The 16762-nt window shown below is 34.5% G+C and overlaps 1 protein-coding gene across 1 annotated transcript in view; it reads left to right on the forward strand.

Annotated features, from left to right (window-relative positions):
* The first annotated feature begins 313 nt into the window (after positions 1-313).
* LOC129248014 (protein bunched, class 1/class 3/D/E isoforms-like) overlaps positions 314-16762 on the forward strand; it is a 153122-nt gene continuing 136673 nt past the window's right edge. The window contains exon 1 of the mRNA XM_054887415.1: positions 314-693. Coding sequence (XP_054743390.1) covers positions 533-693 — 161 coding nt within the window. The 5' untranslated portion in view covers positions 314-532. The remainder of the gene's footprint in view (positions 694-16762) is intronic.

Below are 16762 nucleotides of genomic sequence, written 5' to 3' on the forward strand. Positions count from 1 at the left end.
CTAAAAACAGAAAAATTGAAAAAAAATCTCATATATTGTATCTGAAAAAAATTGCCAGCAAACTAAAGTGCCAATCTAAAAATAACTGCACTTGAACCACACAAAGTCGATTTTTATTTAGTTGGCATTGCGCGCTTATATCGGATGCCATTTTCAGCAATACTACACCTGCCGGAGTGCAAAAAAAAAATACAACGATTGAAAATAACTACAATTGCCTACGAACGGCGAAAAATAGTTAGCAACAAGTGTGCACTTACAAAAATATATGTAGCCAGCAAGACGTTCATAATAAAACATCAGACCATCAAGTTAGGTGGCAGCTGAGCAAGGAGAAAGTGGAAAGGGATATCGTCATTTCAAAAGCCCTGCAGGCAGTTGAATCAGCGGCTGCTAACTATTCATTATATTTCTATTATTGCATTACTTTTTCACTTCGTACGAGCTTTCTTCACCTGTTGTTGTGCCCCTCTATTCAACTGGCTTCGCCTCCATCCCTACTCACCTACCATCTCTCCCGCAATCTGTCAGCATGATGAAATATCCGCGCACCACTTCAACCACTTCGTCGGGTTTTTTCGAGGATGATGAGCCTATGATGAATTTGGCATATCAAACGCCTCCACATTCGCCGGCAAACAGTACACCAGAGGTATTGCAACGCCACATGGTGCGCATGTTCAGCACTGAAGAGTGAGTGTTTCTTTTTAGCAAATAATTTTATGATACTTTTTGCAGCATTTTGTTGAACTATTATCAATAGCACTTGATAACTAGTTATGTGCATAAAACATTGGTAGTACTAAAAGTAGGTGTCGGTAGGTATAACGACATATATATGTATAGGGTGTTTTTTTTAGCTGCGTGAGAACTATCGATATCGATAACTATGGTTTAACAACTAAGAAAGACAAGCTGTGTTGACATTTCTATTCAGTAGAGTTTGGCGAGTCATCGCGAATCGTACAACGCCAGAACAACGCTTCCAAATTGTGGAAATTTAATAAAAAAAATGGTGGTATCATCGGTCCTTATTTCCTTCGAAATAATAAAGGTAAATGTCGTTACGGGGAATGGAGAGCACTATCGAGCCGATTGAGTTTTTGTTTCTAAAAATTAAAGCCCTCGCCTCATTTGAAATGATGTGTTTTAGGTGTTTCTTTATAAGCGTGTAAAACGGTAGCGTGTAAACAGTAGAAGGGTCTATATCTGTGTCCATTGTCCATGTGAAGACAATTTTTTGAAGGCTGACAACTTTGTAAACGAACCTCGTACGACCAAAAATAAATAATTTATTTTTTAACAATGAATCAGAAAATAAAATTCTGAAGACAAAAGTGAAATATCGTTTTTCGTTTCCGTTTTACACGCTTTTAAAGAAACCCCCGAAGGCACCATTTCAAATGAAGCAAGGGCCTCAATGAGTAAAACATCAGCGACATTTGGTTCCAACAAGACGACACAACTTGCCATACAGCGCTCTTAACGATCGATCTATTGCCTTTTCTACTATTCAAGACACTATTGACGTTAAGCGGCCAAATTTATTAAAAAAAAGTAGTCAAAAATTGTACTGATCGAATGTAACTCGTAGCCGCGACGGACATAAGCCGAATATCATTTTCAAAAAATAAATGTCATGAAATTAGCTAACCGATTATAAAAAAAAATTATTCCAACAATATTTCTGTTTTGTATTATAATTTAAATTCGCAAGCTCTTAAAAAACACCCGATATATGGGTATGTATTATATTGCTAAAGTAAAGAGTTTCTTTTTATACCCACGCGCGCGCCTATGCCCAAAGGTGTTGTAATTTGGTGAAATCGCCCAATAACCACGCCCATCTCTAATATAACGGTAATTGAAATCAAAAAAGTTATATCTCGGTTTTAAATGATGACAAATTGTTCAAATTTTGATATATATGATGAACCCAAGAAAAGAAAAAGGACACAGCTAAAATTTTGGAAAAATTTGCAATGCCACGCCCACTTTTAGGTAAGGGTATGCTCCCTCTGCGTGTAATTCTTTCATTTGTAAATCACTTCCCAATTACTCTTCGAATTACGTGATTCGCAATACCAAATTTTGAGAGCGAATCACCCCACCGAATAATTTTTATCGGGATTATTTGCTAAAATTTATTTTGAAACCGAAAAGGTTAGATTTTAATAATGGAAGCAAAAAAATACATCGCGGAAAAATTATTGTGTCGAGAAGGTTGCTGAACACCTCAGGTCTTGTGGAAGTAACAATTGTCTTCTGAGGAACTGTTCCACCTCCATAAGAAGTAGTTGCAGCTTTGAAGCAACTGCATCTTCCAGGAACTGTGAAGTGATCATTAAAATCTGAAAGCTTAACCTGCAAGAAAAGTTTATATAAATTTATATAATATATATTTTAGAATCGAACTCAGTCTTACTGTGAGATAATTTGCAAATCTGCGCTCGCAGATGAACTTTCTTTGAATTACGAATGAGCCGCGGAATCAGGAATTCGCGAAATACTAAGCGAATTTCTTGGAGAGCGAATTAAGTGGCATGGGTATATAGCATAAAAGTGGGCATTTGGATAACGACTTAAGAAAACCCAACCAAACTTGTTGCATGTATTACTTCCTTCCTCATTTAGGTTTGATCCAACTGGTTGACTTACAGTCATGTATAGAGCGGTTCGGCCCATAGCGATACCAGATGGAGTTCATGTTGTTCTGATGAAGTTTCAAGTTATGCGTTTTAAAGTAGTCCACCCTTATGACGCCTATTTCTATTGCGAATTTAAGGAGACATTTCCAACCCACTACTGAGATATCTTCTAATCCATTAAACTGTGGTACCCTCTGATATTTTAATAGTGTTTTGAATAACGCAGAACATACGCAAAGTATATGCTCTACAGTTTCCCCTGAGCTCCCTAAATTTCCGGCATTCCGCGCTGCCCCAGACTCCTATCTCATAAGCATACGCTGCTACTCCACCCCATTTAGGTCCGACATAAATGTTATGGAGCTCGTATAAAAATACGCTCACTTTTTATATGTTAAGTCTAAATTTCCGTCGTCCATCTACCGTTACAACCTTTAACTATCATTGTCTATGACTGATTCCAGAATTAACTAAAATGTGCAGGGTATATTAAAATTATTCTTATTCTTATTAATTCTTAATATTCTATTTTTATTCTTTTCGCTTATCTCTTATATATTTTTTTCTTATTTTTTTGTATTTCGTTTTAAGTATATTTAGATATTTATATTTAAATTTATTATCATCAAATCAAAAATTTGCATTTATTTGCTAATTAATTTGTTTATTTGCTCTGTTGATGCAATAAATAATTGAATGGTTTTATCATAGTAGAAGCTATGTCTAGCAGAAGCTTTGGCAATTGTCAAAATGAATTCAATTTCGCTCGAAAATCGCATTAAAATAATAAAAATTCACTATTAAAATAAAATGACGAAGCGATAAAAGTTACTTATTATAAAATTTGTAATATTTTCAGTCAACTTAATCCTTCTCCGGAAATTAAGCAATTAAAAATTTGATGGATGAATTTTAGTCGGTTAACTAGCTATATACAGGGTCCGGCACTCGAAGTGTAACCCACTAAAAAGGCCATAAATTTAGTTTGGAAAATTACTTTTATTCAATTTAAAGTAAAAAATGTGTGAAAATAATACAAAATTAAGAATCAATTTCCATTTGCTCGATATCACCAATTTTTGCCTTGACTCTGGGCTTGAGACGGTCCAGAAACTAATCGCGAGCTGCCCGAATGTGACTTGTAGGTATTTTGGCCCACTCGCAGACAATAACTTTTTTCAGCGCATCGGGGCTGGTGAATCTTTTAGTTCGGACCTTGCTCTCCACAATGGCCCAAAGAGGATAATACATTGGATTCGCGTCTCGTGAATTTCAGAGCCATTGTGTAGACGCTATGAAGTTCGAAACGTTGTTTTTTAGCCATTCCTGGTTCACTCGAGCTTTTTGAGACAGTGCTGAGTCTTGTTGAAACGTCCATTGTCTGCCACCGAAATGTTTGACTTACCTTGACGCCGGGCTTGATGAAAACGATTGGAGAGCGCCCATCTGTGGTTACAGCGTCCCAAATCATTACCTGTGACGGGTGCTGCCGCCTGGTGGCCAATCGATTACTCAAAATCTCGTATGAACGGTTGGTCAAATAAACTCTATCGTTTTGGGAGTTTACGAGTTGCTCAATTTGAAAAATTTTCTCGTCAGAAAACACAATGTTCGGAAATTGACCGCTTTCGGCCAAGCGAAGCAACTCCTTCGGTCTGTCAAGTCTGACTTGTTGCTGCTTTCATGTGAGATCATGCGCTTTTTTGATCTAGTAAGGCTTGACTTTGAGATCATTTTGCAGTATGCGGCGGATGCTACGGTCAGATCTTTTCAGTTCTTTTGCCATTTGATAGGCACTTCGTCGGGACTTCAAGTCAGCTTCAGGTTTTGAACCTTTTCACGTGACATTGCAGTCTTTTGATGACCACCTCCATGACGTTTCGCGATGCTACCTGTATTATTGTAAGGAGTAATGGTGCGATAAATGAAAACTTTATTTACTTTAAGGTGCTCGAGTTCACGAACAATCGCTAGTTGTGATTTTCCAGCCAAACATAATGCAATCACACTATTACGTTCGAAATCCCTTACTGATTTTCTTTTTTCGCGTTTACTCTCGGCAAAATGCTTCCGCGCGCTTGTAAAAAATGGTCTGGACTGTCTTTTAGCCAACTAACAGGCAGGTGATGCCCGGCCTCCAAGATCATGCGTCTCGACCTCAATACACTCGTCTTTTATGGGGTTTGCATAAGTCACAAGCGTATGCCCATAAGTATCTTTGGGCAGACACCTTCAAAGTCAACATAGCGCCTGCTTTTCCCCAATCTGAGCTGGATCTTTGTGATAGAATTATTGGAAATCGGCCTAGATCCCTCTTCCACAAAGTACTGCATCAAAATGTTACTAAATGAATTGGTTAACTAGATTCTAAGTATTCTCTAATATTCTTTCTTTCGAAACTATAAGAAATGTTACATTTTCATATATTTTCTTAAATTATAAATTTAGTTTTTTTTTTATTGTGTTGTTCAGCATTAATATGTTTTTCATTGTCTTTATGAAATACTGTATTTTTAGATTATCAAATGAATAAATTAGACCTTTCAGATCCCTGTTGCACAAAGAGTTGAACAATATGGCATTATTCTTACACAAGATGGCGCAAAATTAGTGACCCTATCGAAAGATTTACTATTTTAGTAAAGAACCTTTTATTCATACAAAGCTGGACAAGCAATGGAGCGCATAAAGTTCCAAATATAGATTTTCATCACTCAAAAATTTTTTTTTTATTTAGTAAAAAAGTTCGGCCGCCGTATCCGAATGGGTTTGTACGTGACTACCATTCGGAATTCTAAGAGATGCTAGGTTCGAATCTCCGTGAAACATCAGAGTGAAGAAAATTTTTTTTCTAAAAGTGGTCGCGCCTCGGCAGGCAATGGCAAATCTGCGCGTGTAAATCTGCCATGAAAAAGCTCCTCATAAAAAAGCATTTGCCGGTCGGAGTCAACTTAAAAGTGTAGGTCCCTCCATTTGTGAAACAACATCAAGACGCACACCACAGCTCGGCCAAACGCCCAAAAAGGGTGTAGGCGCCAATTATAGATATACGAGTATATAAGAAGCTACTTCTAAAATACCAATACCACAAACGGTCTCCCAAATAAATGAAGTTTCGTTTGTACCTTGCACACAGTTGTGTTATTCCTTTACAACATTTTGTTTACATTTCTAGTGAATCACTTCAAAAATTACAAGAAAAAAACTTAAATGTGTAATCTCAATGCCAAACAACTCCGATAAGCGCTTGACTTAGACAAACCTGTTCCACTATAATTGAAAATTACCATAAAACTCTAATGACAACTCTAATTTGCAACAAAAGCGCAGCTAAGAGAAACAGAAAATAAAAGGAAGAAGTGACTTGAACTGCCCACTAAGGCTCGAGTGAAACAGTTATCGCAAATTGAGCGGCGGCTTGCGAGTTTGAAATATGAGCGTTCTGAACATTGTGTGTTTTATTCCCTCTTTTGTTGGGCTTATTTGTCTTTTAATCTAACACTTTTTTCTGAAACTATTATTTTCGTTCTTTTTACTGGCTTTCTTGCATAACACTTTGAAAAAAATGTCACAAACTTGTATTTATAATTGTTGTTATTTTTGTTAGCGTGCATTTGAGTAATGTCAAATTGAAAGGCTTCCTCGCCGCTTGTTCAATCGCTCCTCTCTACCGCCCTTTTTCCTTCTTTTTACGCAGAAAAACCGCATTAACGCAGGTTAATGCACTAAACAATAATACTTTGACCTTAAGTAAACTAAAATACAATGTAAGTAAAAAGCAAGCGAAATGCAGAAAAATTGTAGAGAAATGCAAGAAAATATTGTATTTACATGCGTTTAGGTATTTGAGTGCAGATAATTTTTAACATACCCTGCAGGAAAATCGGCTGGTGTGTATGTATTATATTGGTATGTATTGTATTAAATTTAGACCCTTGGTTAGTTTACGTTGCATCTTTCTCTCTATAAACAACTCTCGAGTTTTGCACGTCGCAAAGTGTGACAGTAAATAGTAAATATGCTGCGGTTTTCAGAAATTTTGTTTATGATCTAGTCTCACTTGAGAAAGAAGAATTATGAAACATGGGAGAGCAACTGATGGAAGACTAAGTATATGCAGAGTTAATTACATAAAAAGTAAAAAACAGTTTCAGCAAATACATGCGTATACAAGGTGGCTCAAAATCAATGCAAATCTTTATTTGCTATTTACTTTGCAAGTTTCAAATATGATTCGTACAACGCAATTTACGCCTTCCGATGGGTTGATACATTTGGCGCCACCTTGTATGTACATTTTACACTACATTCATACAAAAACAATTGGGGCGGTTTTCCCAATGGAATTATAAAATTTATTATATTTTAAAACTTCCTCCAAAATATTTCGGAAAAATCTTAATATTTATGCATTTCCAAAAATCGAATTTTCATAATTAAAAATTAGTTTTTAAAAATATTCTTTTTTTTTCGTTTTTAAACGTTTTTTTTTTTTCTAAAAAATCATTTGAGCAGAGTTGAGGTTTAAAAGGTCTGCTTCATATATAAAAAAAATTTCTAAAGGCAGCTTACACAATAACTAATCTTTTTATATTGAAGGGAAGAAGTTGTGAAAGAGCTTCCCATTTAATTAGAGTATTTATCATCGGTGCGTAACAAAATATTCCTAGCTACTACTTTCGTTACACTGTGCTTTACCTCCTAGAAAGTATAAATTGTCTCGCACTACATACTTTGCTCGATATTTTTCGAAATTAGTTTTAAATTCATCAAATGAAATGTATCTGAATCTGGTCTCGAATCTCGGTGAAACACCAAAAAAACAATGAAGAATAAGTTTGTTTCTAATAGCGGTCGCCCCTCGGCAAGCAATGGCAAACCTCCGAGTGTATTTCTGCCATGAGAAAAGTCTTCATAAAAAATATCTGCTGTTCGGAGTCGGCTTAAAACTGTAAGTCCCTCCATTTGTGGAACAACATCAAGACGCACGCCGTAAATAGGAGGAGGAGCTGGGCCAAACACTCAAAAAGGGTGTACGCGCCAATTATAATTATATATATATATATAATTATCTGTTTCGATGTTCTGAACCAGAGTCAACTAGGACTGATTCTAGTTTCCTAAAAAGGAATGGAAATATATAATTCTAACTTACTCGGAAATTTTCTAATAGCAATTTAATAAAAGTGGCACAATAATATTGAACTCCTAAGTCCTCATCAAATTTTCAGTTCTCTTTGAAGAGCCAATACATCCAGCCAATGATCAAGATATTTTTTCACTGGTTAAAGTTTTTTTGCAGGGTCAATGCCACAAAGCACACATTACACACATCCACACAAATACATATCTATTGATTAATTGCCTTGCCTGCGTTGACGTATATTTTCTTTGTCATTTCATTAGACTTTCTTTCGAAAGTAATTCGATATGAGTGGCTAATCGCGCTTTAATCGATTTGAAGGGAAATAAGCAGTTTTATAATGTTTGTCCAAACCAATAGAAAGGTGACGTTTTTCTCGAAAAATATATATTTATTCATAAATACCAATATTCCGGGAGCCAGGGGCTGATTTTTTTTTATTCTACTAAATGTCAACAATACACAAAAAAAAATTTCAGCCGGTATTAAATGAGTTGTTAAAAATTTTTTTTCGACACGTTTCGCAGCATCCCACGCACGTACCCACCGCTACTGGACCAGCTTACGGTTGTTTTCGTCATCCATTGCATGGCGTCTGCTTCAGTATTAAAATCAGTCGGCGTGAAATGATGAGGTCAAAATGACCCCTGGCTCCCGGACTAATATGCATCATACATATATTTGTATGGATGCACATTTTTTACAAGTTCACCTGTTCAGCTGACGTGTTTTCCCCCCTCTACCGCGCAGCTGACTATTTTTTTTTTTATTCTACTAAATATCAACAATACATGAAAAAAATTTCAGCCGGTATAAAAAGAGTTGGTAGAAATTTTTTTTCGACACGTTTCGTACCCTCCCACAATGACACCCACCGCGGATGCGCCAGCTGACGTTCACTTTCGTTATTCATGAAAGCTAACTCACAAGTATAGTCAAGCATTTAAAGGTATAAAAACGCAGTCCAAAATCGACCCCTGACTCCCGCACTACAATGTTTGTCCTTTTCAAAGTGATCTGCTTCAGATAAAAAACACTTACGCCAGCGCTTGTTCTAACCATCGAATCACTTCAGATCTGCGCTTTTTGCTATGACTTTGAGGAATACGGATCCTTCAGCAGTACACACTTTATCTTCTCACTCGTGCTAAAACTCCATTCTTTTGTGGGTATTTTGAGTTTTGAGAACAGGAATAAATTATCAAGGGGCTGAATATGATGACTGAGACCTGATTAATATGAAAGTACCTCCAAAAATTTCAAATCCATATAAGAAAACAATGTCTTTTCGTTATGTGAAGAAAATGCGCAACACATTCCGAGGGCAAAATATAAAAATATACAGGTATTTTAAGCTACTTCAACTTTACTTCTAACAAGTACAAATTAGAATTTTATGTGGCTAATTCCTTTTTTAATTCTGATTAAAAATGTTGAAATTTTTATAGAAGTTCGTTAAATTTTTATACATCTTGCACAAAGTCTGAAACAAAGACTATTATGGTGTTAGTTGAAGAAAAAAATTACTAAAATTTAAAAATAACTAAGTAAATAGTCTGTACTTGCCAATATGTGTTGCGTTTGTAATAATTTCAGGGAGTGTAGAACATACCAACGCATATAAATATAGTTCCGTTCGTTAGTTCATTTTTTTTAGAAAGCCTCGTATATATGTATGCAGATCCGTCTGTAACTCTATTCGAATTTATTATTAAACTCGAATTTGTCTATGCATTGGTGAAAGGTTCGAATCGAGTTATTAGCTTTGCGAACGTTGTACCATCTTGTTGTAAGAGTTTTGGAATGTTAAACGTCAAAATACATAAATTTTTTCTTCAATTCTAAACTAAAACTAAAACGAGACAAAAATGTAATTTACAAAAGCAAAGGAACGGATTCTGTTGTATTGTGGAATGGCGAAGAAATTTATGAAGAAAGAAAGATATGCGAGGAGGGCCATTAAGGATCCCTTAAAATGAAACATGTACCATATTATCTTAAACATGTCATCATCATTGTTGGCGTGACGTTCCGGATTGAACCTTCGCCTTAGTCATTAATTCGACCAAAAAGCTCGATCCTTTGCAGACATCCTCCAGTTTTTCAGCCTTCCTCAATAAATTCGACCAAGAATCTAGACCCTTTGCAGACATCTTCGAGTTTTTCAGTCCAAAGAACTTGGCGTCGTCATTAAATGTGGCAATCTAAGTTTTTCTTTGGCGACCGCTTTCGTTTGCGTTCATCCAAAGATGTCCAGCACACTTAAGATGCTGAAGCTTAATGTAGTCGGCAATTTGGAAGTCATTAGCTTAGCTAGGCATTCTTCGCTATAACATAGGCGGTAGTTGACGTGATCTATCCACCGTTCAAAAGATGAGAAGTAGGATTTTTCGCTCAAGTTTGTTAAGCTGTTTTTCATCTGCCTTACGTATCTCCCAGGTTTCAGAAATACGAACAACGCAAAGCCTAATTATAGTTTATAGAGTTTCAGCTTCGTTCGCTTAGAAAGAAACGAGGAATCTAGTGCTTTGTATACCGAAAAGAAGACCACGTTCCCTACTTGGAGTGTCGCATTCACTTCTTGTTTGGATGTTGCGTCCGCAGAGATGATAGATCCAAAATCCATGTATATGACTGGGTATAAACTTGTTATTGTTTATGCATTCGAAGTTATAGCTTCATATAAAATTTTCGGCTTTCCGAGGAAGCCTTTAATTACGTATTGAAAAGCATGAGCTATCCTTATCTCCAAGATTTACGGCAGTAACTCCAACCGCAGTAAAACTTACTGCTACTCTAAAATTCCTTTGGAGGCTATCAACATAAAATAGGGCAAGACCGGTTTGCAGCGCTGGCATGATCGCACCAAAGGTTACCCTTTCTCATTAGGTTATGTACATCACGCGAGGGTTCTCCATTTAACTCTTCAGTTAATCACTCCCACTCCCACCAAATTTGGATACGATTCGATAAATTACACCATAATTCCAAATTGTCTTCATGTTTCAACTTGTCATATTTAATAAAAAATGGTTAAATTACCTGCATTTTTCAAATTGTTTTCCCGTTCTATTGCTAAAAGCTAACGAATACTTATTGTGAAGATCGAAGAACTTCTACATAAAAATTCGAGTAGCATAGTTGCCAATTTTCGTTTTTCGAATAAACTATTCGAAATGCGAAAATAGATTTACCAAGTACAAAAATTCGGCATTCGCGTAAACTAATTTTCGAATCGAGTTACAGAATAAGTCCCCAGTTATTTTGGAAATTCGAAATGTATGCCATCTACACAAAATGAGTGCCTGGTAACGTGAAGAATATTTGCAAATCGTTAAACAAAAAAGTGCTAGACGCTGCCAAAAAAATGTGTAAATATTTGACATAAAACAATTAAGCAAACGCCGCGGTACTTGTTTTAGTGTTTGCACAACACGTCTTTCACGGTCAACTTGATTTGTATTCGCATACGAAATCGATTACCGTTTCGCCAGTTGCAAATTTCCAGCTTATTTCGCATGCGAGAGCTTTTAGGGCGGGATGAGCGAACGAAACAATGCATTTTAAATATTGACATAAAACGCACGAGTCGACAAAGGCAAATAAGCTGCCGAAAATAATTGTTTACTGTTTTTATTAGTGTTTTTTATTTGTTTATCTTTTGGAATACCATGGCAAGACTTGATAATGAATGAGTTCATTAATCACAAATGGCTATTTACATGATTTCCCCAATTTTGTTAGGTGATTTGTGTTACAATACACGTACATATATAATATATGTATATGTTTCTACTGTTTTTTTTTTTGTTTTTTGGCGTTTTTTGTGCTGAATTTTTGACTCCCACGAAAACATGGCAAACATTTGAAAAGCACAACGCCAACACGTGTCGCTAATAACCAGCTGGTAAAGCAAAAAAAAGAAACAAATATAATATTAAAATGCATAGAGTTCACGTATTGCTTTGTCTTATTGAAGCTGGAAAAATCAAGCTTTCACATGCTAATACTCGCTCAAATAGTTTATTGATATAAACTGCATGCTCAGCCTCAGCCTACCAGTGTAATTGGAAACCAGTTCAAATTAATTTTGAAATATATGCAAAAGTAGCGCACAATTAAAGCAATTATTCTGGGATATATATAGATAAATATTATTGAGAAAATTAAAACAATCTAACCTATTTGTGTTACCACAAGGAAATGTGGAAGGTTAAAATACAGAACACTTATAATACTTGTATGTAAACAAGTTCAGCTTGAGCAAATACGTGCGATATGTATTAAATATGTATGTGCATTAGGGTGCAGGAACTATAAAATATTTCTGCAAAATATTAAAATTTTTATGAGCTGGATCGATTTGAAAGGTCCTCCAGGAATCGAGTTTGCTTTATAAATAAAATTATTTTTCAACATATTTTTAAGCACGAAAGGTCAGCTTAAAAATGTTTAAACATTTTCTCCACGGAATCTATATAATGCTATTTTTTTTGGAAAAAAATCGGGACGCTAATGGGTTAATTTTCCAAAAACTTGAGGAAAGTAAGTGCTGAGGTCGAGCTATTTAAGTTTCTTTTAAATTTGTCTGCCAAAAACAGTCAAAACTACCATAAAAAATTGAAATATTTTGACTTGTTTGATACAATTTTTGAACATTTTAGTGCGCCTTTGGATCGGAAGCTATGTTTTTGGAAAAAATAGTTTTAGAAACAAATTTTATTAAAAAAACAACTTCGATTTGGTGAGTATTTTCAATTCATTCTAGTTCTTAATATTTTCGCGAAATATTTTGGCGAAATTTTTGAAATATGTACACCAAATTTTATAATTCTGTGAAAAAAAATGCAACGTGTTTTGATGAGGCACCCTATGTACATATATGTTTATGCTCTCACGAGGTGGCGTAAAATTATCACCCTGTCGGAAGATTTATAATTTTCGCAAATGGCAGTTTTATTAGAAACTTTTAAACTAGACAGATGCAATATAGCAACAGACAAGCAATGTAGCAAAATAACAGTTTCCATCATTCAAACTCTTTTTTTATGTAGTAAAAAAGTTATCCAATACCAAAATTGGATGAATAATTTTGCGCAAGCCTGTATAATATCTACATTAAAGTGAACGGCTGGAAAAACGACTAATCATGTTGTGCTTTTTTAAACGTAGTATTACCGCATTGAAACACCTTGCTTAAAAATTGGCTACATATACCTTTCCTGTGGGGTTCCGCAATAGCTATTACCTTTTTTCATATAAAATGTGTAGGGAACTTAGGCACTAAGTGATTATACAGGTATACATATTTCCCCGATTTTCACTTGAAAAAATAAACACACTCGTAAAGTAAGCTGCATAGAAGTGGTCTTGCAATCCCATGTATAATACGCCTTTGATCAAAAAGTTCCCGGAACAAGAGCCAAGTGTCACCACGATTTTTTTTTAATTTATTGCACACCCTTGAATTTTTGTCAGAAAATCAGACAGTTAATAAGGCTTATTTATTGGTCATTATGAGATGGAATAATTGCATTGCAATTGATGGCGAGTAGTTTGAAGCCGATAATATCACTTTCAAACAATGAAATTGTAATTTGAATTTTCTGTATATATTGCGGGAACTTTTTTATCAAGCTAATTTGTGTTTGAACAGTAAAGATCTGGCCATTATAAGTGTTATTAAGCCATATTTCTTTATAACTTAACAACCATGGTAGTGTTCTTAATTACTTATAGATGCAGTAATAACAAATGTTTATAATACAAATAATTGATGGTTTTCATTGATTTGCCAATTACGCAAATAATTATATAGTTTCATTCCGAGGCAATATTGTGACATATGTATGTATATAGTATACAATTACGAATCTAATTTAAACCCCATTTTTAATTAATAATTAAATACTAATGATATATTTCTTTCTTGACGTGTTTTCTTTCTTTTTATCATTTCAGGTAAGTCGTGGAAATACTTTAAAGTGCATTTTATCATAAAAGAGTGCCAAATATCGTGAGTAAACTCTTAAAACGCATGAACGATTCCATGTCGAGTGATCCCAGTTGTTGAAAATTTATTGGTTTATATGCTAGAGTATAGCTGAGTTCACTGAAAAAATTTTGAAAAAAAAAAATTAAATTTTCATATTTATGGAGTGTTGAAAAGTTTGGTATTGGTATTTTTTAAATTGGAGAATATGTTTTTTTTTTAATTTTATTTTTTTATATATGAAAAATACTTAAAAAAATTTCTTTTGGAAAATAAAATTTTTTTGATAAATTTGTTTTTTTTTTTTTGGAAAAAAATTGGAAAATCTTGTTTATTTTTATTTGAATATTAATTTCTTTAAGTTTTTTGGTATGAAAACTACTTTTTACAAACACTTTTTATATTGTTTTTTTGGAAAATTTAATTTTTTACAAAGTTTTTGTTTTTGGAAAAAAATTAAAATTTGAATTTCGTTTTTGAAAATTAATTTTTTTTTTTTGAAAACTTATTTTTTTGTAAAATTTTTTTTTTTTTTGTAAAATTTAATTTTTTTCGTAAATTTGTTTTTTATATCGTCTTTTTTTGTTTTGAAAAAAATGTTTATTCTTTTACAAAAAAATTTTGGCGAGTAAATTTTTTATTTTTTCATTTTTGAAAAGCAATAGATTTTTCCCATTATTAGCTGAGTTTATGCTAGCAGTCTCTGAAAGCTTATTAGTCGGATTTGCATAACTTTTCGAGTATGATTCAAATACGTACCTACAGTGAACCAGTGAAAAATCCGTGCAAAATGCGGCTCTAACGAAGCGCTAGCAGCCTCGTATATTACATCCATTTGCAAATCGACCGAAGCGCGCTATGTGCATCAGTATAATACTTATCACACCAGACAAGCTTTATGTGTTCTAGTATACAATTGGATTCAATATATTCACTATTAAATGTTCCCGATGCCACGCCGAGATTCGGACCCTTAATTCACATGTTAATGTGTTATGAGTAAAGGGCCAGGCCTAGACTCTTACAAAACTTATGAAATGAGACCTGTTAATTATTTAAAGCTTCGCGGCTGAGTAGGGTTCGGTAAAGTTATACAAAACTCAAATGATAATTTATTATCCGTATAGTTGAGATCATCCTATTGATCCAATTGAGCTACAGTAGCCCAAAACCTCCGAACTCATATTCAACAAATGCCTATATAGCTTCGTTAATTACCAACAGGTAACTCAGTTGGAGTTACCCGCGTTTTTTTGTTTTCTGAATAAAAATCTTATTTTTCATCCGCCAACCGAGCGCTCAGTCTAAATTTAGAAATTTTCTCATTCGTTATAGCATTTGCTTGCAAAATCATGCCCGACGTGTTTTGATTTATTCTATTTTAGTATTTTTAATTATCAGTTAGTAGTCATGCAGAAATAAAAACATTTAGTTACTGTTGCTACTGGAATACTATGCCGTAATAATTATTTCTCAATTTTAACATATGCAAATAATAGCAAAAAAATATCATTTATTTCAGCCAGAAAAACTAGCAAAACAAAATGCAACATTAAATGTTTCTGATTTTATCTATGCCACCACTCTTATTAAATGTCAGGTTCTGGTGGGGAATGATGATGAGGCGATTGTATTAAACATAAGTATGCACAAGTGTGTGTCTATAGTGTTAGCGCCACACAAAGTCCGCAAGCTGTGTCAAGGTCGGTTAGATTTAATGAGTTTTGCAGCGATCCGCAGCCACACCTCCTCGTATACCTATACTCATTGCAGTGAAATGCCTGATTTTATTGAATACCAGTTAATACTCGGCGAGCTTTGCGAAGCCTCATAAGAAAACGATTGAGTTAGTTTTTCCTTGTGCGAGTGGATAAATACTGTTAGAAGTCAAGCGTGTGAAAATTCATTAAGATTAGGGCGAAAACAAACATTAAGTAGGCGTGTACAAAGAAGACAATATTGCCATTTTAAAGTGATAAAAGTGATTTTTAAGTGATTTTCAGAAAGTTTCATTCAAGTTGGCGTGCAAATAAAAACCATAGTTCAAAACTTCAAAATCTCGTTTATGTTATCCCCATGCAGTAGATGTACGTACATATATAATTAGGGATTCCATCGTTGTCTCATTATTCCTTCTTCGTACATTTTAATCTCAACGTCAAATGTGAAAACAAATCAGTGGCATTAGAGGTAATTTTATAAAGTTTTCTCGTAGTCTTTCGAAATATTTCAATTCCAGCGTCGTGCTGCCAAAGTATACCTTTTCATACCAATTATTTGGTACGTACGTACACCTGGATTCAAATAAATAGTAGTGCGACAATTGTCCATGTTTTAATAATTTGTTATTTTTTATTTAATTTTGTTATTTTTTTTATAAACCAAAAATCAACGCGAACTGTGAGCTACTTTAAATATGCACTTTGTTGCACTAATATTGAATGCATACCCGATACAGAAATTCTGAAAGAGGCTGTGGCGATCGTATCGTTGTTTATTATTGGGTAGTCACACGGTTGTCAAATGTCACCACGTCAAGTTGCACGAATGAGCAGCACTTGCAAGTGATAAAGCTTTATTATAAACGATTTGAAAAATATTGAAAACGTAGTTGATTTAGATATAGGACAGCCATTTTGAACGTCATTTTTCTTACCATATTTAAAAATCGGAGTAAATGAACCCAACTTCCCACTATCAATCGGGATTCCCGAGGAGAGGGATAGATTGATGATGCAACATAAAGGCTTAGCAGGTGATGAACTACATTTCTTAACAATAAAAAATGACGGTCTATCAAGATCACTTTTCAAAGATCACTTCAGGTAAGAGATTCCGATTGGACATCTCATTCTGTGACATACATCGACATCAATTACCTTTTTTCACAGGATAACTAATAGAATTAGATTGAATGAAAACTGCGCCAAATTTTTTACTTAACGCTGTCATGTTCCATATACAAGGTGGCGCAAATTA

This window comes from Anastrepha obliqua, chromosome 5 (genome assembly GCF_027943255.1).
Source record: "Anastrepha obliqua isolate idAnaObli1 chromosome 5, idAnaObli1_1.0, whole genome shotgun sequence".
NCBI lineage: Eukaryota > Metazoa > Arthropoda > Insecta > Diptera > Tephritidae > Anastrepha > Anastrepha obliqua.